Source organism: Musca autumnalis, unplaced genomic scaffold, assembly GCF_047663935.1.
Source record: "Musca autumnalis isolate F117 unplaced genomic scaffold, ASM4766393v1 scaffold_3, whole genome shotgun sequence".
NCBI classification, from domain to species: Eukaryota; Metazoa; Arthropoda; class Insecta; order Diptera; family Muscidae; genus Musca; species Musca autumnalis.
Genome location: NW_027411866.1, coordinates 188,480,438 through 188,506,368, shown reverse-complemented (window position 1 = coordinate 188,506,368; position 25,931 = coordinate 188,480,438). Strand labels below are relative to the sequence as shown.

At 35.9% G+C, this 25,931-nt stretch overlaps 1 protein-coding gene across 3 annotated transcripts in view; it reads right to left on the bottom strand.

Annotated features, from left to right (window-relative positions):
* Window positions 1–16,733: 16,733 nt before the first annotated feature.
* Window positions 16,734–25,931, bottom strand: part of dpr8 (defective proboscis extension response 8) — a 1,303,531-nt gene continuing 1,294,333 nt past the window's right edge. For all 3 annotated transcript variants that reach the window (XM_073976012.1, XM_073976014.1, XM_073976013.1), the window contains one exon: window positions 16,734–18,215. In XM_073976012.1, coding sequence (XP_073832113.1) covers window positions 17,863–18,215 — 353 coding nt within the window. In that variant the 3' untranslated portion in view covers window positions 16,734–17,862. The remainder of the gene's footprint in view (window positions 18,216–25,931) is intronic.

Below are 25,931 nucleotides of genomic sequence, written 5' to 3'. Positions count from 1 at the left end.
GGTTGCGGATTTGTAGTTGGTCGGAGGTTAAAACACCTGGTCTCCAGCTTCACACCAGTGAATGAAAGACTTGCTACAATTCGATTAAAAGAAAAATTCTTCAACATCAGCTTTATATGCGCCCATGCTCCCACAGAAGACAAGGACGAACAGACCAAAGATACATTTTATGAGCGCTTAGAAGAAACTTATGACCGTTGCCCTGCCCATGACATTAAAATTATACTAGGCGATTTTAATGCCAAAAATGGACAGGAGAATACCTTTGGCCCAACAGTCGGAAAATTCGTCTCCACAGTGAAACATCTGACAATGGTATGAGGCTGATAGACTTCGCAGCGGCAAAAACATGGTAGTTAGCAGCACCAGATTTCAACATCTCGACATCCATAAGGGCACCTGGCTGTCTCCAGATCAGAAAACAAGAAATCAAATTGATCACGTTGTGATAGATGGAAAACATTCATCGAGCGTGTAGCGTAGCACACGAGAGAGATTTCGGGAGAAAAGGAGAGAGGAGAAACGTATTTTCCGCAGGAAAAAGAGAGAAATGGAAAAGCGGGAGTGTGAAAAAATCGAGATGTACAGGAACCAGAATGAAGTCCGACAATTCTACCAAAGAGTCAAGCATCAAACTGATGGCTTTGGCACAGGCACATTCTCCCGTAGAGACCAGCAAGGTAATTTGGTAACTGATACAGATAGTGTGCTCAGGATATGGAAAGAGCATTTTTCAAACCTGTTGGTATCCAGCGAAGACGACGAAGATACCACCGATCCAATCCCAGAAGATGGTATTGAATGTATACAGCCCAGCCAAGATGAGGTAAAGACAGCAATAAACCGGCTGAAGAATAATAAGGCAGCAGGAGCCGATGGCTTACCAGCCGAGCTGTTCAAAACCGGAGGCGACACGCTGATGAGGTGTATTCATCAGCTAGTTAGCACCATCTGGCAGGAAGAACGAGTACCCGACGATTGGAACCTGCGTATCCTGTGCCCCGTCCATAAGAAAGATGATAAGACTGTATGCTCTAACTATAGGGGCATAAGTCTACTCCCGATTGCCTACAAGGTCGTGTCAGGGATAATGTGCGAACTACTAAAGCCTATGGCCAACGAGATAATTGGGCCATACCAATGCGGCTTTAGACCTGGCACGTCCACCATTGACCATATATTTCCCCTGGCAAATCCTGGAGAAGACCCAAGAGATGCAGATCGACACCTAACGCCTTTTTGTCGATTATAAAGCAGCCTTCGACAGCCCACTAGTTTCAAAGGTATTCCAGGCCATGTCTGAATTTAGTATCCCGCAAAGCTCATTCGGCTTTGTAAAATGACCTTAACTGACACTCGATCCTCAGTTAAAATAGGAAAGAACCTCTCCGAAGAAGTTTGTACCAAAAGAGGTTTCAGACAAGGAGACATCCTCTCGTGTGATTTCTTCTTATGCTGATTTACTTGCTTATGCTGATGATATAGACTGGCGGTAAAAGGCGGGAAGACTAAGTTCATGGTGTCAACGCGCAATGCGTCCATAGAGATCGGGCCAACTGTTGACGTTGGTTCCTATAATTTTGAGGTAGTAAAAGACTTCGTCTACCTCGGCACCGCCGTAAACACAAGTGACGACATCAGTTGTGAAATAAAAAGAAGGATTGTATTGGCTAACAGATGCAACTTTGGCTTAAGTAAGCAGTTTAAAAACAGAGCCACATCTCGTCAAACAAAAATAACGCTTTACAAAACACTGATACTACCCGTGCTAATGTATGGTTCCGAAGCCTGGGTACTTGCGCCAGCAGATAAGGCAGTGCTTGGTGTGTTTGAGAGAAAAATTCTTCGAAAGATCTACGGACCAATCTGCGTTGACGGTGAATATCGACGTCGCATGAACCACGAGTTGTATCTGCTATACAACGACATCAATATAGTTAAACGTATCGAGATGCAGCGATTGCGTTGGCTAGGCCATATAATAAGAATGAGCGATGATGAACCCGCTAAAAGGCGTATAAATATGAGCCGCTTGGCGGTGCACGCAGAATTGGCAGGCCAAAGAATAGATGGCGCAAACAAGTGGATGAAGAGATGACAAGGCGCGGTATTCCATAAAGAGAAGCAATAGACAGAGAGAAATGGAGATCTTTTCTTAGTTCGGCATATAGAACAAATGTTCTGTAATGGGCCAGCTAAGTAAGTAAGTACCCAAATTAGTAGGCTGATATTGTTCTTATTCCAACATGATTTAATTGCTAATGAAATATTAGGATAAGCAAAGCTTGGACCAAAGGCAATCTCTCCTTTCGATAATTTTCGGACCCAACAGGCACTTAAGTTGGTCACCGTGGATATTTTTAGAGCTTTTGGACCATTATGTCAGGAAGCATGGATTTGTCCGCAAAAACATTGTATTGCTGTAAACAGAACCACAAAAAATACTCTCGGTAAAAAAATGGCAAACAATCCACGAAAAGCCCTAAACTGCGCATAAGCCAAAATTTTGAACTTTTATGAGGGAGATACTAGATGATGTTTTCTAAAATAACTCTTCTTCTTCTTGATCTCGTATCACTCTGTATATTTTTGCTTATCAATTTCCCATTAAGTTATTTTACTCCACATTCATTCAACAAGTAAAACGCATAACATTCCTTAAATGACATTTTAAATCAACAATTTAATGCTGACAATAAACACTAGATGTAACAACAGAAACAACAGCATTCTTTCTTTAGTGTGGTCGAGAACGAACATGTTTGTGTTTTCGTTGACAAAGTTCTTTCCTAATTAATTTCTTTGTTTCTTTTAGACGGTTAAATAAATTTAATTACCTTTTTTCTATTTTGTTTATTTTTCTGACATTACATAATTACATTAGTTACACTGTTTCTATCTCTTGTTTCTTTTTTTGTGTGCCTTTTTCAAGCGACATACATTTGCACTTATTTCTGCTCCAAATATAGATTAAGAGCGGGTGATACTGACAGAATTTGTTGCAGGACACATTACATATATAGAGAGCAAAAAGTGTTACACACAAAAACAGGTGTACAATGTGTGTTTTGCATTTTTTATGTTTTGACTTCTGGTGTTGGTGGTGCTGACATACATACAGATTTAGAGACAAAATCATTTTTTAATTAAAAAACTTTTGTTGTTCTGTGTTTTTTTTCTTCTTTTTTATTATTATTATAATTATTATCAATATTGTTATTATTTGTTGTTGTTGTTTTTTTTTGTGTTATTCTATCAATATGCTGTGAAGGACATTTAGATATTTTTTTAATTCTTTTTTTATTTCTACCTTTAGTTTAAAAGTCAATTGGTCTTTTCAAGGTTTGGAGGGATGGGTTATGGTAGAGAAAAGAGTGGAAAATTAAATCAATAGAATGGTTTGGTGTTTTAACTTGAGAATACAGTGGTTACAATGGAACATTTCGAAAACTAATACAGTAGTGCGATTCCGTAAATATACTTTCCTTACCGAGAAAATTTTCAACGATAACTTGCCAACAATATCCGTTAAAATTAAAAATTATGAAACTAAAAATTTCCAATTCACGAAGATTGCTGTTAATTTTGTCGTTAACGAGTTACAGAGTCGCACTACTGTAGTGGGATTCTCTAACCTAATTTTCGGTTACCGGCAAAAATCGGAAGAATTGAAAAATGCTTATAACTTTGGTAATTAACGAAATCTGTCGCTAAGTTAGCAATTAAAATAGTGTTATCAAGTTTTATTAGTACTCTTCATTCGTAAATTTGATATTCAATTTTACCGATATTTGCATTACAGAATTCCAGAACTCTAAGAAGAGTCTCACGATATTGCCTATGTGTACATGCAAACTTTCTGGCATATGCAACACGCAATGTCCCCAGGCGTCATTACAGTTTTTAGCCTAAGCGTACTCAGGAAAGGTGGGTGCCACCGTGGTGCAATGGTATGCACGCCCGCCTTGCACGCAGAAGGTCAGTGGTTCGATTCCCCGGCCAGGCAACATCAAACATTTTTCAACGGTGGCAAAATACCCCTCAGTAATGTTGGCGACATTTCCTGAGTATTTCAGCCTTGAAAAACTTCTCTACAAGTGGTGTCTTAAGGCACGCCGTTCGGACTCGGCGATAAACAGTAGGTCCCATATCATTGAGCTTAATATGAATCGGGGTGCACTCATTGATATGAGAGAAGTCTCCCTCTTGTCCCGTATGGGATGTTGTGGAACAATGTTTTTTTGTTGTTTTGTACTCAGGAAAGGGGGGGACGTAGGGGATGGAAGATACCAAGGAACGGTCCTGAGCGCCTTTAACATGGCAAAGCCCAGGATTTATCTTGGTCCATCTTTCATCTCAAGTGGACACTGACCTCCCCGTTGTGTCACCTGGGATAGCTGCCTTTAACACCCGTTAAAGGTAGTGAGCTAAAATGTGCCGCGCGTTCACCCATAAGAACGTTTAAAACTTGGGTTTGGGCGCAGGGTTAGTAACCCTCCCCTAGAAAAAACAACCTACTATGAAAAAACGAAAGAAAAGAAAAACAAATGCCTCAAAAGTTGACGACCCCCGCAAACGTTTTAAGGACCATGATCTGGGAATCTGCACTTGGAATGTTCGCACTCTTTATAGAGAAGGTGCATTTTACGCATTGGCAGATGTACTTGAAAAGTACAAGGCCGACATTACTGCCATACCGGAAATACGATGGAACGGGAAAGGCGTCACAACAACACCTAAAGGTGACGCACTGCATTATAGCTGCCATGACGTAAAAAATGAGTTTGGTTGAGGATTTGTAGTTAGTCGGAGATTAAAACATTTGGTATACAACTTCACCCCAGTGAATGAAAGACTTCAACATCAGCTTTATTTGCGCTCATATTCCCACTGAAAAAAAGGACGAACAGACCAAAGATATATTTTACGAGCGCTTAGAAGATACATATGACCGTTGCCCTGCCCATGACATTAAAATTATTCTAGGCGATTTTAATGCCAACATTGGAAAGGAGAATATCTTTGGCCCAACAGTCGGGAATTTCAGTCTCCACAGTGAAACATCTGACAATGGTATGAGGCTGATAGACTTTGCAGCTGCAAAAAGCATGGTAGTTAGCAGTACAAGATTTTATCATCTCGATATTCATAAGGGCACCTGGCTGTCTCCAGATCAAAGAACAAGAAATTAAATTGATCACGTTGTGATAGATGGAAGACATGCATCAAGCGTGTTGGATGTACGATCGTTCCGAGGTGAAAACATAGACTCGGACCACTACCTTGTTGCAGCAAACGTACGTACCAGATTAAACGTAGCAAACAAAGTTCGAACAGACACAACACGGAAGTTGGACATCGGCAAGCTGCAATCACAACAGATAGCCACAGCATATTCCACCCAACTGGCCCAACTGCTTAATCAAAGCACTCTTCGTCCCGATAACATATAAGGACAATGGCAAAATATTGCCCACTCTTGCAAACAGCCGCAAAATCAGTACTTAAATACCAGAGACCTCCACCAAATAATCCATGGTATGACCAGGAGTGTCGTGCTGCTAACGAAGAGCAAAATGCGGCATACTCGTAAAGGGCTACGTACGAGAGAGGTATCGGGAGAAAAGGAGAGAGGAGAAACGTCTTTTCCGCAGGAAAAAGAGAGGGATGGAAATGCGGGAGTGTGAACAAATCGAGATGTACAGAGGACAGAATGAAGTCCGAAAATTCTACCAAAGAGTGAAACATCAAACTGATGGCTTTGGAACTGGCACATCCTCCTGTAGAGACCAGCAAGGTAATCAGGTAACTGATACATATAGTGTGCTAAGGATATGGAAAGAGCATTTTTCCAAACTGTTGGTATCCAATAGTAGCGAAGTCGACGAAGATACCACAGATCCAATCCCAGAAGATGATTTTGAATGTATACCAGCCGGCCAAGATGAGGTAAAGACAGCAATAAACCGGCTGAAAAATAATAAGGCAGCAGGAGCTGATGGCCTACCAGCCGATCTGTTTAAAACCGGAGACGACACGCCGATAAGATGTATGCATCAGCTTGTTAGCTCCATCTGGCAGGAAGAACGCGTACCCGACGATTGGAACCTGAGCATCCTGTCTCCCGTCCATAAGAAAGGAGATAAGACTTTATGCTCCAACTATATGGGCATAAGTCTTCTCCCTATCACCTACAAGATAGTGTCAGGGATATTGTGCGAACAACTAAAGCCCATGGTCAAAGATATAATTGGACCATACCAATGCGGCTTTAGACCTGGAAAATCCACCATTGACCAGATATTTACCCTGCGGCAAATCCTGGAGAAGACCCAAGAGATGCAGATTGACACATACCACCTTCTTGTCGATTATAAATCAGCCTTCGACAGCCCGCTACGTTCAAAGGTATTCCAAGCAATGTCTGAATTTGGTATCCCCGCAAAGCTCATTCGGCTTTGTAAAATGACTCTAACTGACACAAGATCTTCAGTTAAAATAGGAAAGAACCTTTTGTACCAAAAGAGGTTTCAGGCAAGGAGACAGCCTTTCGTGTGATCTTTTCAACATCCTGCTAGAAAAGGTTATACGAGAGGCAAACGTCAAAAGATTTGGCACAATCTACACCAATAGCCACATGTTACTTGCTTATGCTGATGATATAAACATCATGGGACGATCAGTAAAAGAAGTAACAGATACCTTTATGAAGGAGAATCTGCTAAAGTGGGTCTGGCGGTAAAAGGGGAGAAGACCAAGCTGATGGTGTCGACGCGCAATGCGTCCATTGAGATCGGACCAACTGTTGAAGTTGGTTCCTATAATTTTGAGGTAGTAAACGACTTTGTATTCCTCAGCACCGCCGTAAACACAACAAACGACATCAGTTGTGAAATAAAAAGAAGAATTGGCCAACAGATGCTACTTTGGCTTAAGTAAGCACTTTAAAAACAAAGCCACAACTCGTCAAACAAAAATAACGCTTTACAAAACACTGATTCTACCCGTGCTGATGTATGGTTCCGAAGCCTGGGTACTTGCGCAAGCAGATAAAGCAGTGCTTGGCGTGTTTGAGAGAAAAATTCTTCGAAAGATCTACGGACCGATCTGCGTTGACGGTGAAAATCGACGTCGTAAGAACCACGAGCTGTATCTGCTATACAACGACATCAATATAGTTAAACGTATCGAGATGCAGCGATTGCGTTGGCTAGGCCATATAATAAGAAAGAGCGATGATGAACCCACATGGCGGTGCACGCAGAATTGGCAGGCCAAAGAATAGATAGCGCAAACCAGTGGATGAAGAGATGACAAGGCGCGGTATTCCAAAAAGCGAAGCACGAAACAGAGAGAATTGGAGATCTTTTCTTAGTTCGGTCTATGGAACAAATGTTCTGTAATGGGCCAGCTAAGTAAGTAAGTACTCAAGAAAGTTTGGCATACGACCATGTGTTGGGTTGTTTACAGTGAATTGAAAAAATCACTTTCCAAAAAAATGGAATTTACTTGTGAACATTTTCGTCCGATCATTTTTTACAAATTTCGACGTGGATAATCACTACAAGTGTGCATCGATCAAATTAAATGTTTTTATGTCGATAAAGGAACATCCTATAGCACTATGAAAAACTGGTTAAATGAATTCAATCGTGGCCGACACTCGCCAAAAAACGAAGGTCGTGTGGGTGGCCCAAAATCGGACGTTGTGCTAGAAAAAAATAAAGCCGTGCGTGAACGGATAATGCAAGAACGCCAAGAACGCCATGTTGTATACCGTGAGATAGAGGCACCCTTGGGCAATTATCCCACCAACTAACATTTGATATTGCATTAATACCTGGCCATGCGAGCTCTCACACATCGATTCAAACGAGCGCCTATTTGACTGGACAAATCGTGGAATTAATGGGTCGTGCGCCGTACAGCCGTGACTGGGGATCCAGCGACTTCATTTGATTCCAGAACATAAGAAAAGGAGTGATCAACGATTTTCGTCGCCAAAAGATGCTGTAAAAGTGGTATAAAACTATGTTTTAAATGTGTCTTAATTAAACCACTGTAAACAACTAAACTTTCAAACTTTCCAAAAACATGTCAAATGACGCGTGGCGACACTGCGTGTTGCCTAAGCCACATAGTTTTATAGTGGCCCTCTTATTGGAACGTTTTGAATTAACAGGTTTAGTAACATTGCCTTTTCGGTATAATATCAAATACACTAATACCTCGATTTGCGTTACCGATCCGATTTGCGATATAAAAAACAATGTACATATGAATGTGGATTTTAACCTCGTGAAGAGAACATTTATGAGTTTAAAGTCACGATTAGCAACTATTATTTATTTCCATTGCCTCGGAACATATGTACATTAGAGGAAAAATCACCTGCGCCTAAAATGCTACCGTAGAAAAAGACCTTCAAATGTCACTCAAATATAAGAAACTATAACCAAAGTACGGAAGATGCTATTAACAATGAAATTTATTTCCCAGAAAATTAATTCGAACAAAAAATAAAAAAATCACAGAGAAATAAAGTTCTAAGAAAAAAAACCAAAAACAATTTCTTAGAACCAACTAAAAGTTTCTGTACATACATACATTCTAAACGTGTGGAAACATGTGTTTCGATTTGCGTTGTTTCACATTGCGTTGAAGTTCTCCGGAACCAAATTAAGTTATTAGTGTATTTCCAAATTATTTCGGAACCACTGTATTGCCTTAGTTTATTTATTTTTATATTTTTCTTTATCCACGTCGACTTGTAGTATTTGCAGGATATAATGAAGTTGTGTATGTAGTGAATTTTTAATATTTTTGCATAGGGAAAACATCATGGTGGTGCAGTTACGAAAGACAAGTGTTTACATTTAAGTGAAATGCTTTTTTTCACAATTACACAGTTCCTGGTAATGTCATATGAGAAAAATAAACAAAATATTATCCAATGCAGTTTTTTCTTGGTTTCTTCGCTTGTTTTGAAGGTTGGTGTTCTCTTGTCTAATATGTTTACTAATTTCGTGTTTTGGTTTTTAATAAGATCACATTTACTAATAATTTAACAATTTTAGACATATACGGTAGAGAATTGTTTTATTATTTTTTTCTTTTGTCTTTGAGATTTTAATATGTATTGAAGTTTGAGTATTATTTTACAATTGTCTTAAAAATTGAAGAAATAACAAAGATTTAGTTTTACATGGTCTTATCTTATATAGATTTAGATTTATTTTTATTATAATTTTTTTGTTCTACCTTTTTAAAGTTTTTATTATTTTTTTTTTTTTTGTGTTCCCTTAGAGGATATTGTTTTTTACAATAAATTCCTTGCAGGTTTTTTAATTATTATTATTCTTTTTTTGTTTTAAATATTTACAGGTTTTATTATTATTGCACATTGTTTATTATTAAATGCTAAACTAATCTAATAGTATACTTACTTAACATTTGACTAGTATGCTAGAAAAGTAAAAATATTTGTACAATGTTTCCTTCCATTTTCAAAATTTTAAAACAATCAAAATAAATCAAATTAAAACAAATAAAGAGGATCCTTAATTATATGTTATTTTCGCGGAATACAGCAAATATTGCTCACATTATGTGTTTAAATATCGTATTGATATGAGTATAACATGTCGAAATTGAAAATTTTCACCAAGCGAAACGTCGTGTAGGGAAAAGATAAAGAAACAAATTATATACATTTACATCCATTACCGTCGTCAGATTGTACAACGTCGATAACATAACATATTACACTGTGCAACATTTTTAAGGTGATCTTTTGCAAACAATTCAAACTGACGATTTTTTGAAAGTACAGACCCAAACGACAAGAAACCCTAGTTGGTTTTTGTTGTGTCAGATCCAGCTCGGATTTTAAGGCCCCATCTATACATGGTTAAATATTGAGCTTTTAAAGGAATTCGGGGCTATATCTCTGAAACCAATGCGAATCTTCTTCTGACCTCTGAAGCAAATTTGTAGATAAGGACAAGAATACAATATTTGAGAAATAATGAACTCGAAAAACTACATTTATTGCTTCAAATTTCAAAATATATGCAAAAATACCACAATTTTTATACATTTCGCACAGTATCTCCAAAACCGTCAATTTTTTCTGAATATTTTCTTTTGGAAAAATATTCCCTGGAATGTAATACACAACTCTTCAGAACATGTCATTGTTGTAAAATGCCTCTATTCAGTTGTTTTCATCACATTTTTCAACGTCGATTTAATAAAAACATCAATAATGTACTGAAATCCGAAATACGAGAATAAACTGTTGGTGTGAACTGTGTTTGAAATACGTGTTGTAAAAGATGTGATGCAAAATACCGCTGAAACAACATGAAGTAAGCATTTTAGAGTTTCAGAATGTTCTAAAAAATTGTTGAGAACTTTATTTGGAAGATTTTTGCAAAAGGTTACTTGGTTCAACTCCCAATAGTTTCGCCGATACTGATCAGAATTTCAGCAGTTATGTAAAATTTTCTATATTTTATAGATTTTGATGCCCTAGATGGAGTTTTTCTTATGTGGTTTCTTCAAAAGATAAGTTCTACTAGTTTAGGTCTACAATATTGCTAAAGACAGCAAGGCCAAATTCCTATTCGTTTCTGAGATAAAGGTCTGATAAATGCAAAAAAGTGTAGATTTAGCCCGGTTTAGATGAGGCCATAAAATCCGAACTGGATCTGACAGGAAAAAACCCAACTAGGGTTTTTGTAGTCTAAATATGTACTTTCAAAAAACCCACACTAGAAGTTGTTTGCATTTTCAATGTTGCATAGTGTTATCAGACTATTTTCACTTGTAGGCATTGCGACGTGCGTCGGAGATAACTATCTTGGGTAAACAGTATTAGAGATTGGACCAGATACCGTGATGGACTCAGTCTTCTGCCCTAGACAACACCGTGTGTGGCCAGGCTCCATTTGACATTTTTGTTGGACAGTTTGTCATATGACCTTGTGTTGTGCTGTTTACAGTAATTCCAAAAAATCACATTGCAAATATGGAGTTAACAAAATTTCATGGCATTGCACAGTGCCCGATTTTCCGAAAAACCTGGCCAAAACTCTAAAAATGAATTGATTTTGACCTAACCTTTGGTTCTTATGTTTTTCGAGCCGCTGATTACGTTTTTGATATTATTTAACCCTCAGCCGGTCATTTAAGGGGTCTTTTTGGTCCCTCCTCCTATAAAATGTGATCTTATCGGATCAAAATATTCTACAAATGTTTTCGCCATCAATTTTTACTAAAGGTCCCAGAATACACCAAAACTCTATATCGTACCTTAACTCTATGCAAATTAGAAAAACATTTTAGGGTTAATGTCGTACTTCATCAAAGTTTTGGCAAAATTGTCATACAAAGCATCATTTTAGAAGAATGGCGTCAAAGACAAAAATGTTCTCAGCTAAATTTCACTATAAGTCACCAACAAAATGAAATCTCTATTTGCATTACATACCAAGGAAATATCAGAATCTATTTTGCCAAAAAAACCAAGAAACTAAAATAGGGGTGCAAGCTTCCACAATTTCTACAGTTTTGGAAATATTTGACTTAAGATCACTTGGAATCCTTGCAATTTAGGTGTATAATGTCTTTGGCAACTTTACTGACAAGAATACAAGGAATATATGTCTTAAAAAAATAACCCTCGTGCGAGTCATAAAAGGGGTCCTTTTGGTCTCTTTTTCCACAAATCTTTAAAATCTCTTATCAAATGTGGTCGGATCAGACCAAAATATTCTAGAAATTTGTTCGCCATAAAATTTTACTATAGGTCTTAAAATATATCAAAACTCTAAATTATGCCCAAACTCCAGAAAGCGACCCTATACTATTTTCTGACATTCTGAATGAAAGAAAATCTGTATATACCTGCAAGACAAAATATCACATAAAAACGAAAAGTGCAAATATGTGCAGGATGTTTCGATGGAAATTGGTAAAAAGCCCTTCCTTTTTTATGAAATGATAAATTACGCGGCCCAACTCGATCTTACTCACAACTATTTTCATAATTTATTGTGAAAATTGATTTTGAAAAAAAATTAACGAGTACGGATATCAATTATTAAAGAAGGCACAATTCATTGGCGACACTGAACATCTCAAATACGTTTCACATACCATTCATTACAATTACAAAAAAAATATTTAAAAACCGTTGTTTATTTTGCATATTATCATAGATTTATAAACAACTTAAATATTAAAAAAAAATAAATTCCAAATAGGGTCACTTCGACCTGCTTTTATACCCACTTATTAAACAAGAAATGTATAAATTTTTTCATAACTACACGCACTGGGATCCTATAAACAATATCTGACCCTTTTTAGTGTAAATTGATAATTCTTTTTCGATTTTTGGCCAGGTTTTTTGGAAAATCGGACACTGTGCATTGGTTCAAACAAAGTCGTTAAAGATCCGATCTTTTCGTTAGCATTTGAATCAATGCAAAGGAAGTCGTGAAAGATCCGATCTTTTCGTCAACATTTGAACCCTTACAAAGGAAGTCGTGAAATATCCGACCTTTTCATCATTCCATCCATCGAATAGATATGCATTTTGTGTTTTTATTTATACACATTTTCCTAAATATATAAGATAAATTATTTCCAATAGGCTTGATGTTGTCGGAGACTCGAAATCACAACCAACGTTGTTAAAACTCTAGTCGTAATGATAATGTCATTGCAAAGGGTTGGTGAAAATGACATGCCAAAGCATTGGTGAAAATGACATGTCAAAGCATTGGTGTAAATGACATGCTTTGGATCCAAAAATAAATAGCAAATGGGGACCACGCTCATAGAAAATTAATCGATGAAGATGCTAAACAGATGACGTGACAAGTGACGTGCACCCATGATTGAATGGCATCTTTGGCATGGAACATTTGCTGGCTTTTCACGACTTTCGACATGGATAATCACGGCAAGAGTTCACCGATCAAATTAAATCTTTCTATAGTGATAAAAGCTCATCCTGTAGCACTATGAAAAATCGGTTTAATGAACACAGTATTGAGGGTCGCCCTAAATCGACTATTGCGCCAGAAAAAAAAATAAGCCGGGCGTGAACGTATAGCGCAAGATTGACATGTTATATACCATGAGATAAAGGCATCCTTGGACATTTCTTCCACCAACTATCATTTAATATTTCATGAACACCTGACCGAAAAATTGAATTTTCTCGTTATATCCAGCAAAAATTGGACAATCGCTCAAAAAGAGTCTCTTGTGGATTGGTGCAAAGAAATAGTGAATAAAAACAACCGGGGTGCTTTAAACGACGTTTATAAGATCGCCACATACAACGAATCTTGGATCTATTTGTACAGGCCCGAAACAAAACAGGAATCGACCATTTAGGTCTTCGAAAGCGAGCCAAATCCAACGAAAGTTGTTCATGTAAGAATAACTTCAAAGCAAATGGTCGCCTGTTTCTACGGCAAATCTGAACGAGTGGGGACTATACAGAAGTCTCCTAAGAAATTCAAAAAATGAACAAGAGAAGACGAATCATTATGCATCTTGACAATGGGAACTCTTTTTGGAAATTCAACATAATTTATCAATACCAAAAAGTTTAAAGACATTATATAAATTCTGCCTACGTGGATCTATAAGTCAACGATGTTACTTGTATTAACGAGCAATGTGTGCCGTAGGTTCAGATTTACAATTGGTGTGAAAACCACATGTCTTGTAAATTTTTAGGGTTGGTCGATTATTAGACAGCGGAATCCTATGCAAATGCATATATGGTTAGGATGGTCGTGGAGAAAATCTGATTAGACAGAAACTCGTTTTATTACAAAATAAAACGAATTAGGCCCAGAAATTTTTGCATATTCTGCATATCGAGCATATTTTGACATATTTGTACATATCTGCATAAAATTAGCATATGCAAAACCACATGCAAAAATATATTCAAGGATTTGTGGTGTAAATATCTCACCGAAATGGCTGAAATTTGGTATTACGTCTTAATTAGGGGTATGCAACTTTACAACTGAAATCTGTCCGCATAGGTCCATGTCTTCATATAGCCCCCATAGAATGGTACCTACCGATATTCGGTATTTTGAAAGTTGTAGCCTCAATATCCCACCGAAATGACTGAAATTTGGTATTTAGTCTTCGTTGGGGGTATAAAATACTCCACCTGAATTTTGTCGGCATAGGTCCACGTCTTCATATAGCCCCCATAGAACGGTACCTCCCAATTTCCGAACTTTTGAAGGTTGTGGCCTCAATATCCCACCGAAATGACTGAAATTTGCATTTTATTTTCGCTGTGGGTATAAAACTTTCCACCTGAAATTTGTCGGTATAGGTCCACGTCTTCATATAGCCCCCATAGAACGGTACCTCCCGATTTCAGGTATTTTGAAGGTTGTGCCCTTATACCTCCGAAATGGCTGAAATTTGGTATTAAGTCTTCCTTGGGTGTAAAAAACTTTCCACCTAAAATTTGTAGGTTTAGATTCAGGCCTTCATATAGCCCCCATAGAGCGATACCTCCCGATTTCTGGTATTTTGAAGGTTGTGGCTGTGGTTATACATTTCTCTATTTTATTGACTTGTCTAAAGAGAATTTTAAACAGAAAAATTGTACACACAAACATTTTTGTACCTATTATTGAAATATCTGTTGCATAAGAAAATATGTAAAATGCATAAATTTTTCATATGCAAAAATGTATGCATTTTGCATAATTTTGCATATGTCTTATGTTACGATTGCAATGTAATCAGAAGCCAAAAATATGCCGAGTCTCAAAATTTGACATGAATCGGACTAAAAATAGGGGTTGCATAAAATTCCGCTGTCTAATCGATTATGAAGAACCGAAGACCTAAATCTCTCTCCAGATTCCAAATAAAGAGCTGGTCAGTGTCTAGTGCATAGCATCCTCGCATTCCATTTCCAGGCTAGACATGATAGACTGAAATATAATATTTAACGAAAATGAAGCAATGAACGAAAATAACAACCTGAATCCTTTAGTGAACGGAATGAATGGGATCGTTGTTCTCAATTAACGACATAGCTCAGCACTAATAAAAGGTATGTACAATAACTTTCCCCAGTGTTGCCAGTATTTTTCTGTGCCTCATCCTCAAATTCAGAGTCGTTCATCCCCAAAAATCCCCAAATATATTCCTTTTTCCCCAGAAAAAACACTCAAGAAATATTTAGATGAAAATTCTTAATAATTGTATCAATATTTCACTTTATTGGCGGGTTATCCTGGAAAACAATGATTTCTCCATCCCCTTCTTGGTGTTACTGGTAGATCTGTCCACGACATTTCTCATGTTTGTTACTACTATTAGGTAATGTTTTTGATTTATTGCTTTTGTAATTTCCTTGCCTCTGTCGATTTTAAAATATTAAGAAGTGTTAGGAATGTGAACATTCCAAAAGAACTTTAATTTTAATGTATATGGGAAAAATTCTTTCGAATTGTCTTGCATACCTACTTAAGATGTCTTAACGCATTTCATCGATAGTACCCGGCTTGATAAAAACTTCTTATTTGCAACATCGCCCTATACTAACTCATAAATTCAAATTTCTTCTTCCAAATTAATTTTTGTAAACCGATTTTGTTTTAAATCATCAAGTCTGTTGACCAGCTTAACGCTGAATTCAAACAACTTTGCGCGCATAGTACGACACTCCTAATGTGTCTTCCACAACCTCTGAGAAATTTGGTGTTATCATGTCAAAGTTGCAAACCGAGATGGCAGCAAAAATAATCACATTTTCTGCCTCACCATTTGAAAATATGAAGTAATTCAGTAGGTCATATGACGTACACAAAACAGTCGACTACCATCATAGGAACTTGACTTACACGTCTTGTGGCATATTAATGGCTATATATTTTATTAATTTTAGCATGTTCCAACATAATGCAAGTATTCAAAGTACATTACCCTGGATGAGAACAACAAGATTTGAAAAACATGAGGATTTGATTGACGATTGTGTTTCTTTTTCATAAAAATGCATTTTGATTTGTACACAAATTTTCCCCATAAAATCCCCAAATTTGTAAGGCTTTTCCCAATCAAATCCCCAGCTCCCCAATACTAAATTTTGTTCCCCACTTTCAAAAAAATATGCCCGTTTTGGGCAGTGAATTTTACTCTCTCAAGCAAGAAAAATTGCAGAAAGTTATCGAACAGCATTTTGTAAGAACTTGCAAGAAAGTCAGCTGTTTCCGAAAATGTATGGAAATTGTTTTTGTTTCTTTTTATTGCATTTTACTTATTTAAAGTAATAATCCTACATACATCGCTTTAGAATCTAAAAAATGCGAAATTGTGACATTTTCTTAGTCAAAAATGTTAAGATTTCAAGTTATTTTCATTAAATAGCTGATTAAAAGTCAACTGGCGAAACTAAAAATTTTTTCCTGGACATTTTTTCCAGCAAAAATGTGCAAGTTCTCAGTCACAAAACTGTCAAAAATATGTATCTCAAGTCGCTCTCTTTTACAGGACAATTTTGTTATCGAGCAACACAATGTCTATCATTAGACAATTTAAGAACTCTACTTTATTGCTGAATAATACATACGTCGGTTTAAGACCTCTTTACTTGCTTTAAGTATTTCTTTAAAAGAAAATAAAATGAAAAAAAAAATGTAAATGAAAATATAATAACCTATGAATTTTTTCTTTGGTTTATTTACAGTTTTTTTTTAATATTTATTGTGAAATAAATTTACACATTTGCATAACATCGACTTTATTACATTTTCAATTCATTTATATTTATAAGTCTTGATATTTTTTTTAATTTTTGTTTCTCTTTCTGTTTTCAATAAAAAACAACATACATACATTTTATATTCACATAATATGCAAGTTGAAACGCTGCACACTCATTTCATACATACATCTACATATATAGATTATGGATACTGAAGTATTCTTATTTTACATAAGATACACTGAGACAGACATACGTACATACATTGATATTTTAATTATTACTTACATACTTTCTTTCCCGACCACTTAAATTTATAGGGAGGGAAATTCCCAAACAAAAAAGAGAATTTAATAACAATTAATATGATATATTTGTTTTCCTTTCATTATTTCGACTTTCGTATTTTATGTTTTATATTTATGTCTTGTGTTTTTCTTCGAGGTACTAAAAATACATTTAAAAACTTAATATTATTAATTTACAAAATTTAATTCTGTCCGTTTGTGCTTATTACACAAGTGTACACAAATGCGTGAACTTTTAGAATGTGAAACGAAAAACTGAATTCAAATCTATATGGAATTTCAAGAAATGTTGATGTATCGTTCAGTAATCGACCAACAATGTTTGCTTGAATTTGGTATTAATTTTTTAAAAGATTCTTAACACACAGATTGTTACCCAGCAAAAATACTCATTACAAAATCACTTACTAACCCATTATTTTAGAACGGGAATGTCGTGCGAAATAAGTTGTTATTTATTGGCCACTAAAATAAGTATGGCTTTTGTAATGAGTATTTTTTCTGGGTTCATAAGTGTTCATAAAATATATGTGTGACATTTACGATTCGAATTCAAGCTTCCGAAATACAGTAGAAACATATGCATGTTTGTATATATTTTACCTTTTCATGTTGGCTGTATATTCATCAGTTCTAACATCATCGTGTACTTGTGAAATTATTTGTTACTCTTTCTTTACGTTTTCTTTGCATTAGTTTTATTTTTGGGAGATGTATGTTTAGGTTTTTGTGTGTGTGTGTGTGTTTTTTTCTTCTTTTTATTTAAAAACCATTTAATGGTTATGTATTTGGCAATTGAAGATTTGTTCTATGCTGCCACAATACACAGTTGCAGGCTGATGATTTTGTATTGCAAATATCAACACAATCACATCGACAGAATTGCTTTTGATTTAATAGCCGCTGCTGCGATATCAGCTCTAGTCGGCAATTCTGCATTGGCTGTTCTTCATGATCCTTGTTCGCATTTTCTTTAATGGTCCCTTTGAGCCGCCGCCAACGTATACGATGACGTGAAATGCTTTGTTGCTGTTGTAGCCATAATAAAATAAATGAACCTATCACGAGCAGTGTTAATGGTGTGGCTTTAAGGTTTGAGCTATCGCCGTGATGCATAGCCGCAGGATGTTCACCTGAAATTAAACAGAGAAAGATTTCACAACATTATTATCGCGGTTTTTATCAATGTGTGTGTGTCCATGTATGTTCGGTCATTCATTTTATTATCTGTTTATGGGAACATACTGACTTAATACCACATATTTGGTATAAATATATCCATGAGCGTGTAATTGATATTAATTGACTATGAAGTCGCGTAAATTCGAATATATATTGTTTTCTTAATTTTCATCCTAATTCTGCTTGCAAATGAATAAAAAACAAGTGAGCCAAGACTTCAGTCTGGTCGGGGCCGACTATGTGATACCCTATACCACTACCCCTGTGCATAAGCTTTTGACTGGTAAAATTCAAAATATTAAAATTGGGATAGCTTAGCGCTTTGCTCTGAATGTCTTCATTAGTACAGGTCAATTTTGTTGAAACGCATTTAAGTGCATCGTCAGTACAACTCAAATAAAAAAATGGAAAATGGGATGTGCGCCAACCATCGATAGGCTTCTTTCTCTGTGAGACCCCCGTCAACCCCCAAAATTTCGTGAGGATCCGATCACAATTCCGACCTGTAGTGTGATTGCACAAAAAATGAAACAAGGGATGCATTACTGACTCTTGCGTTATCTCAGCTGTTTGACCACCTACGACAGCCTACTTCACATCGTTGTAAAGGTGATATTTTCAACTTTCCTTGCCAGGTTTTGCTTTCGATATACTTCTTACTGAAAAGAGATATTCGCTTAATAAGTTTTTTTCATATTCCGACCCCTGAATAAAATCCAACCATTACCAAAATTAATAGGTTTTTAGTCTGTGGGACCCCCTTTAGCACCCAAAATTTCGTGACGATGCAATCAAAATTGCTACGTGTAGCGTGATTACAAAAAAAAAAAAATTAAAAAATGAGATGTATTACCGACTATTGCGATATCTCCGTTATTTGGCCACCTACGCCAACCTGCTTTACATCATTGTAAAAATGGAATTTTCTACTTTCATTGTCAGACTTTGCTTTTGAAAGGTCCCCAACCAAAGCTGTGATATTCGTCATTATTATTAAAATCGCAAAAATGAAAAGTTGTGTTCTATTAACGGCTATTGCGATATCTTCGTTGTTTGACCACTAGGGTTATGACTTTTTCACAACCTCATATCGCTGTATCATAGCGTGATGAGTTTTGCCATAAGATTACATAAAATCATAATTATAAGGTGATTCGCTGAAAAAACCTCACGCACAAAATGATTTTAAAATTTGAATTTATCAAAATTATGGACAATTTTTTGAAGTCACTGTAAGCAGATATACAATTGAAAATAACCTTTAGAGTCACATGAGATAACTGACATAACATTTATGTCTCACTAATTTTCGTCAATTCTGAGAATCGTAAAAATGTCGTAAACGCTTTTATTTAAAGATATGATTTTTTAACAAACAACAAAAAATTTAAAATTTTTTCAAAGTGGTTTGTGCATGATCTTTTTCAATATTTGAATGAAATTAACATTATTATAGTTATGAGTAGGTTTATATTTATTCATTCGAGCAAAAAAAAAAAATAATTTTTGAAAAAAAAATTTTTTTTTCATTTCATATATTTTTTCAAAAAATTATATTTTTAAAATCGATTTGTGCGTGAATTTTTTTATATTTCAATGGAATAAACGATAGCGTAGTGATTATTAGGCAAAAGTTCATTCATCCCTGCTACAGGAAAACGTTTTTGAGAAAAAATGTCAAAAAGTCATAACCCTATTGACCACATTCGCCAACCTACCTTTCAACGATGTCACCGTTGCAAAGGTGATACTTTCTACTTTCAATAGCAGGTTTCGCTTTTGATATACCTCTTATAGAAGCGGAGATATTTGCATTGAAATAAAACGTTGACTTTTACTCCAAATAAGTTTTTTGCCCATTCCGACCCCTGAATACACTGTGCACAATTTTTAAGGTGATCTTGTGCAAACAATTCGAACTGAGCATTTTTTGAAAGTACAGACCCAAACGACAAGAAACCCTAGTTGGGTTTTGTTGTGTCAGATCCAGCTCGGATTTTATGGCCCCATCTAAACATGGTTAAATATTAAGTTTTTAGAGAATTTAGGGGCTATATCTCTGAAACCAATGCGAATCTTCTTCTGACCTCTGAAGCAAATTTCTAGATAAGGACAAGAATAAAATATTTGGAGAAATAATGAACTTGAAAAACTACATTTATTGCCTTAAATTTCAAAATATATACAAAAATTCCACAATTTTTATACATTTCGCACCGTATCTCCAAAACCGTTAACTATTTCTGAATATTTTCTTTTGAAAAAATATTCCCTGGAATGTAATTCAGAACATGTCATTGTTGTAAAATACCTCTATGCCGTTGTATTCAGTACATTTTTCAATAACGATTTAATAAAAATTTCAATAATGTAGTGAAAACCGAAATGCGAGAATAAACTGTTGGTGTAAACTGTGTTTTCAATACGTGTTGTAAAAGATATGATGCAAAATACCGCTGAAACAACATGAAGTAAGCATTTTAGAGTTTTAGAATGTTCTAAAGAATTGTTGAGAACTTTATTTGGAAGATTTTTGCAAAACGGTACTTGGTTCAACTCCCAATAGTTTAGCCGATACTGACCAGAATTTCAGCAATTATGTAAAATTTTCTATATTTTAAAGATTTTGATGCCCTAGATGGAGTTTTTCTTATGTAGTTTTTTTCAAAAGATAAGTTCTACTAGTTCAGGGCTACAATATTTCTAAAGAGAGCAAGGCCAAATTTCTATTCGTTTCTGAGATAAAGGTCTGATAAATGCAAAAAATTTTAGAATTAGCCCGGTTTAGATGAGGCCAGAAAATCCGAACTGGATCTGACAGGACAAAACCCTACTATGGTTTTTGTAGTCTAAATATGTACTTTCAAAAAACGCATACTATAAGGTGTTTGCATTTTCAGTGTTGCATAATATATATTATACTACCATCACCAAAATCAATAGGCTTCTCCCCCTCCGGGACCTTCATCAACACCCAAAATTTGGTGATTACAAGGTTTAGGTAGACAGACGGACGGACACACATAGCCAGATCGACTCAGCTCGTCGAGACATTCATTTTGGTATATATATGTATGGATCTACGACCATTATTTCGATGCGTTACAAACTTTTTGCCAAAACCAATTTATTAAGCTAAGGTCACATCAGGCAAATATTTGCTTTAGCGACCGGCAGTGTGCGATTACTGAGACCAAATGAGCGTAAATACTGCATTGAAATTTATGCTCACTTGCTCTCAGTAAACACACACTCCCTGTCGCTGGAGCAAATATTTGCCTAGTGTAACTCTAGCTTAATACCCTCCCCACATAGTGGTGTAGGGTATAATTATGAAATTCATTAAAAGTCAATTACGGTCATCTGTCAGTTTAGTTGGTTCCGTCAAGGTTTTTTTTATAACTTTTGGTGCATCATCTCAGGATGTATGGTTATTGAGACCGTGAAGATAACCTACTTCCAAAGATGTGTACATTAGGGTTATGATTTTTTACCTTTTTTCTCAAAAATCATTTCCTGTAGCAAGAATGAATGAAAATTTGCCTATTAATGACTAAAATAACCTTTATACTAATTAAATAAGTAAGAAAGGCGTTAAGTTCGGCCGGGCCGAACTTTTTATACCCTCCACCACCGCTGTTTTGAAGTAAATATGAACAATTAATAACACTGTGAACCGAAATTTTGGGGGGTGGAAAATTCCAATTGGAGATCAAAGCCCTTGGTGAGTATATACAGAACCCCGAAGGACAGATTCGCCGTGAGTCGAACTTTCGCGATATGGCGTTATGAAGTTTTTGCTAGAGACCCTGTAAGCCATCAGGAATTGGCTTTATATCTTTGTTCACTGTTGCTTTAGCTTATTTTTTAGATGACATGTCTTCAGTCAAATCGAATGAGGATTATTTTCGTAGAGCACTTAGACCTTCTAACTCGCTTCTTTCAATGTCCTTTTCGTCCTTTATGTTAAGAGCCGCTATGAAAGTACACCAAGATGACGTTTTTCAGCTTCGAAATGTTCTGCAAAAATGTCGGCCAGAAAATTTTAGGTACGGCTCTCATTGACAACAAATCGATTTTGTCGAGTTTTCGTGGTCGTTTTGTGCATTTACTCCTGTTTGCTCAGAAAAAACTGTGTTTTGTGTTTTTGTATGTTCTGTGACGAAAATACAAAAAACAAAATATAGTCTTTTTCTGAACAAAAACAGTGTAAATGCACAAAACGACCACGAAGACTCGACAAAATCGATTTGTTGTCAATGAGAGCCGTACCTAAAATTTTCTGGCCGACATTTTTGCAGAACATTTCGAAGCTGAAAAACGTCATCTTGGTGTACTTTTATAGCGGCTCTTAAAATAAAGGACGAAAAGGACATTGAAGGAAACGAGTTAGAAGGTCGAAGTGCTCTACAAAAATAATCCTCATTCGATTTGACTGAAGACATGTCATCTAAAAAATAAGCTAAAGCAACAGTGAACAAAGATATAACGCCAATTCCTGATGGCTTACAGGGTCTCTAGCAAAAACTACATCACGCCATATCGCGAAAGTTCGACTCACGGCGAATCTGTCCTTCGGGGTTCTGTATATACTCACCAAGGGCTTTCATCTCCAATAGGAATTTTCCACCCCCCAGACTTTGAGCTCCAGTTTGTTGCACAGTGTAATTACTATGTTCTTTCTCTACGTTAAGTATATCTCCATGAAGGAAAATAATATCTTAACTGATGACAACCACTTTACACTGATATTTTTTTGTGTGGAAGTTTTCTACCCTCTGAGATTCCAAAAATCCAGTTACATCCGCTTCAGAAGGAAAATGTTGCAACACTCTTTAAAAGAGTTCATCGTTGTTTTCTATCCTCTGATTAAACACAATACAAAATTAAAGCAATCCTGGTTCGAAAATATGATAAAAAAACCCATCCAAATACAAAAAATTGGACAACACCGGTCCATGGGGTTGAGACTAAAACCTACATATACATACATTTGTATGTAGATAGTTTTTTGCGAACATAAGATTCCAATAAACAGCCAATTCGACAGGAAAATGTGACTAAACTTTTCAAAAAAATCTTATATTTAGTAATACCCTTACATGTTGTCTTTGGCAAAACGTGGGCACCGCACAGTGCGAAATATGGGAAGTTTAGTGGAACTTTAAGGAAATTTTAAAGTACATAAAATGAATTAAATTTTAATTGAATTCGTTAGGTAAGTACTCCACTGCAAATGACCCATACTCATTTTGGCGATTTACTCCGCGAAACGACTTAAAAATGCACTTAAAGTTGCACTTTCGTTTCATAATTTTTTTTTTTTCTAAAAAATATAATTTGGATTTATTAAAAAAATAGCGTGGCGCGGACAAATGGTAAGTCAGTATGCCATGATTTATTTTTCTTAATATTTTACAAAACTATTATAATATTTTAGCTGAAATAAACACAAAGATGTAAAATTCTGCAGTCCAACAATAAAAAAAAACGCCAAGAACAATAATAGGTATCAGCACGGCCTTGTTGACCAATGCGTAATGCAAAAACAACTTTCTTGTTGTTTTTACCCCCGCTTATTGAAGCAACATTCCTATGTTCGTATTCTTTGCGAAGCAAAGACGACATAAAAACAGTGTGGATATGAAATTATTTAGTTCGACTCAAATTGTAGGGTAAACAGCTTTAGGGCCATACAGCAAATGTCTCATTTTGTTTAATTTGCTAGATGGCTTTATTGACCTGTTTATCGATACAGAGTCGGCGAAAAAGGGAACTGATGAAGTTGTTTGGTGACAACTGAAACTATAGTATTCCCTACCCTTCGCCCGCAACTAATCAATTTCATATCCACTTTAAAATTGAATTACAACAAAATATGGACTCAAGCTGAAATAAACACAAAGATGTATAATATTTTACTCTTAAAAAAATGCAAAAAACCCTTATAGTTTTCGTGCAATTTTAATCGGAAAGAAGTGCTTTTTTGAAGTTTTCAAAATATTTTTTTTTTATTTTCCGTGGATATTTCAAAAGTGATTCCCGTACATTCACGTTTTAAGATATATATGATCTGAAAGATTGGGGTCTCCTCTGTTCGCAAAGCCATAAAACAGCTGCGGTAACGTGCGGTCTTCGGAGAAATTCAAGTTTTTTAAAATGACTTCGGAAACTTCATTTAATTGCATTTTCGAAATTGGAAGGTAAACGCGGCGATGAACGCCGTTGTTGACTGTGTTTTGAAGAAATGGACTCACTAATATTAACAAATGATGATTTCTGTTAAATTAAGAATCCTCTCGCAATTTTTAGTAGTTTTGACCTGTAAATGTTGGTGATTTATATATAGTGCAACTTTTTTGAATGCTGTGGTGCAAATACCAATATACGTTAAAAATAGTAATGCAGTTCCAACCTGAACTTGATCTGCGAGACATTATTAATAAAATTAATGGCACAGACCTGCTAAATAGACCGATAAACATTATAGATACAAATGAAAACAAACAGTTATTGACATTTTACTCCTGAATGGATGTGTAGGGTTGTGGGGCATCACCCAGAAGTGGACCTATGTTGACAGCTTTTATGTGAGGAGGATTTTTATTCTCTAACATCTTAAAATGTACATTTGCATCAAAATCTGTTGCAATTTTTGTCTTCAACATTTAAAATACCTAATATGAGGGAACCCGTGCGTACCTACGATGTTAATATTCCGCACAGATGTTTTCTATTTATGAAGAACATAAAATGCCAAAATACAACCAAATACGTTGGAAAATGTGTCTGTAACATTTTAAATGTATCCCATCGACCGGTACCGTTCAATGGGGTCTATACCAAAACGCGAACCTATATTGAAAATATTTTGTACATAAGTTTTCTATCCGCTGAAAACTCAATATACCAATTTGCAGCAAAATCGATTGAAAAATGAATGTAAAACGTAAAAACGACAGACGAAACCGCGGGCCTATGTGGCCCAATTTGAGCACCACAATTTTCACTAATATAAGAAACATTTTCGCAAAATTTTAGGAATCTACGCCCTTTACTTTAAAAGTTATTAGTAAAGTTCCGCTAAAGTGCTCATATTTCGCACTGTGCACCGGGTAAAATTTTAAAAATACCGAAAATCCGTGATAGCCTTTCTAAGAGGGCTATATTTAAACCTATACTGAAAAATTTCTGGTGGAAAGTTTTATGCACCCAACGAAGACTAAATACAACATTTCAGCCATTTCTGGAGGGTATTGAGACCACAACCTCAAAATCGGGAGGTACTGTTCTATGAGGGCTATATGAAAACGTGGACCTTTACCGGCAAATTTCAGATGGAAAGTGTTATACTCCCAACGAAGACTAAATACCAAATTTTAGCCAAAATACCGAAAATCGGGAGTTACCACTCTATGGGGGGCTATATTAAGACGTTGACCTATACCGAAAAATTTCAAGTGGAATGTGTTATAACCCCAACGACGACCAAATACCAATTCAGTGGTATATTAAGGCTAAAACCTTGAAATTACTGGAAATCGGGAGATACCACTATATGGGGCCTATATGAAGTCGTGGACCTATATCAATAAATTTCAGGTGGAAGTTTAAATACCCCTAACGAAGACTAAATACCAAATTTCAACAATTTCGGTGGGATATTG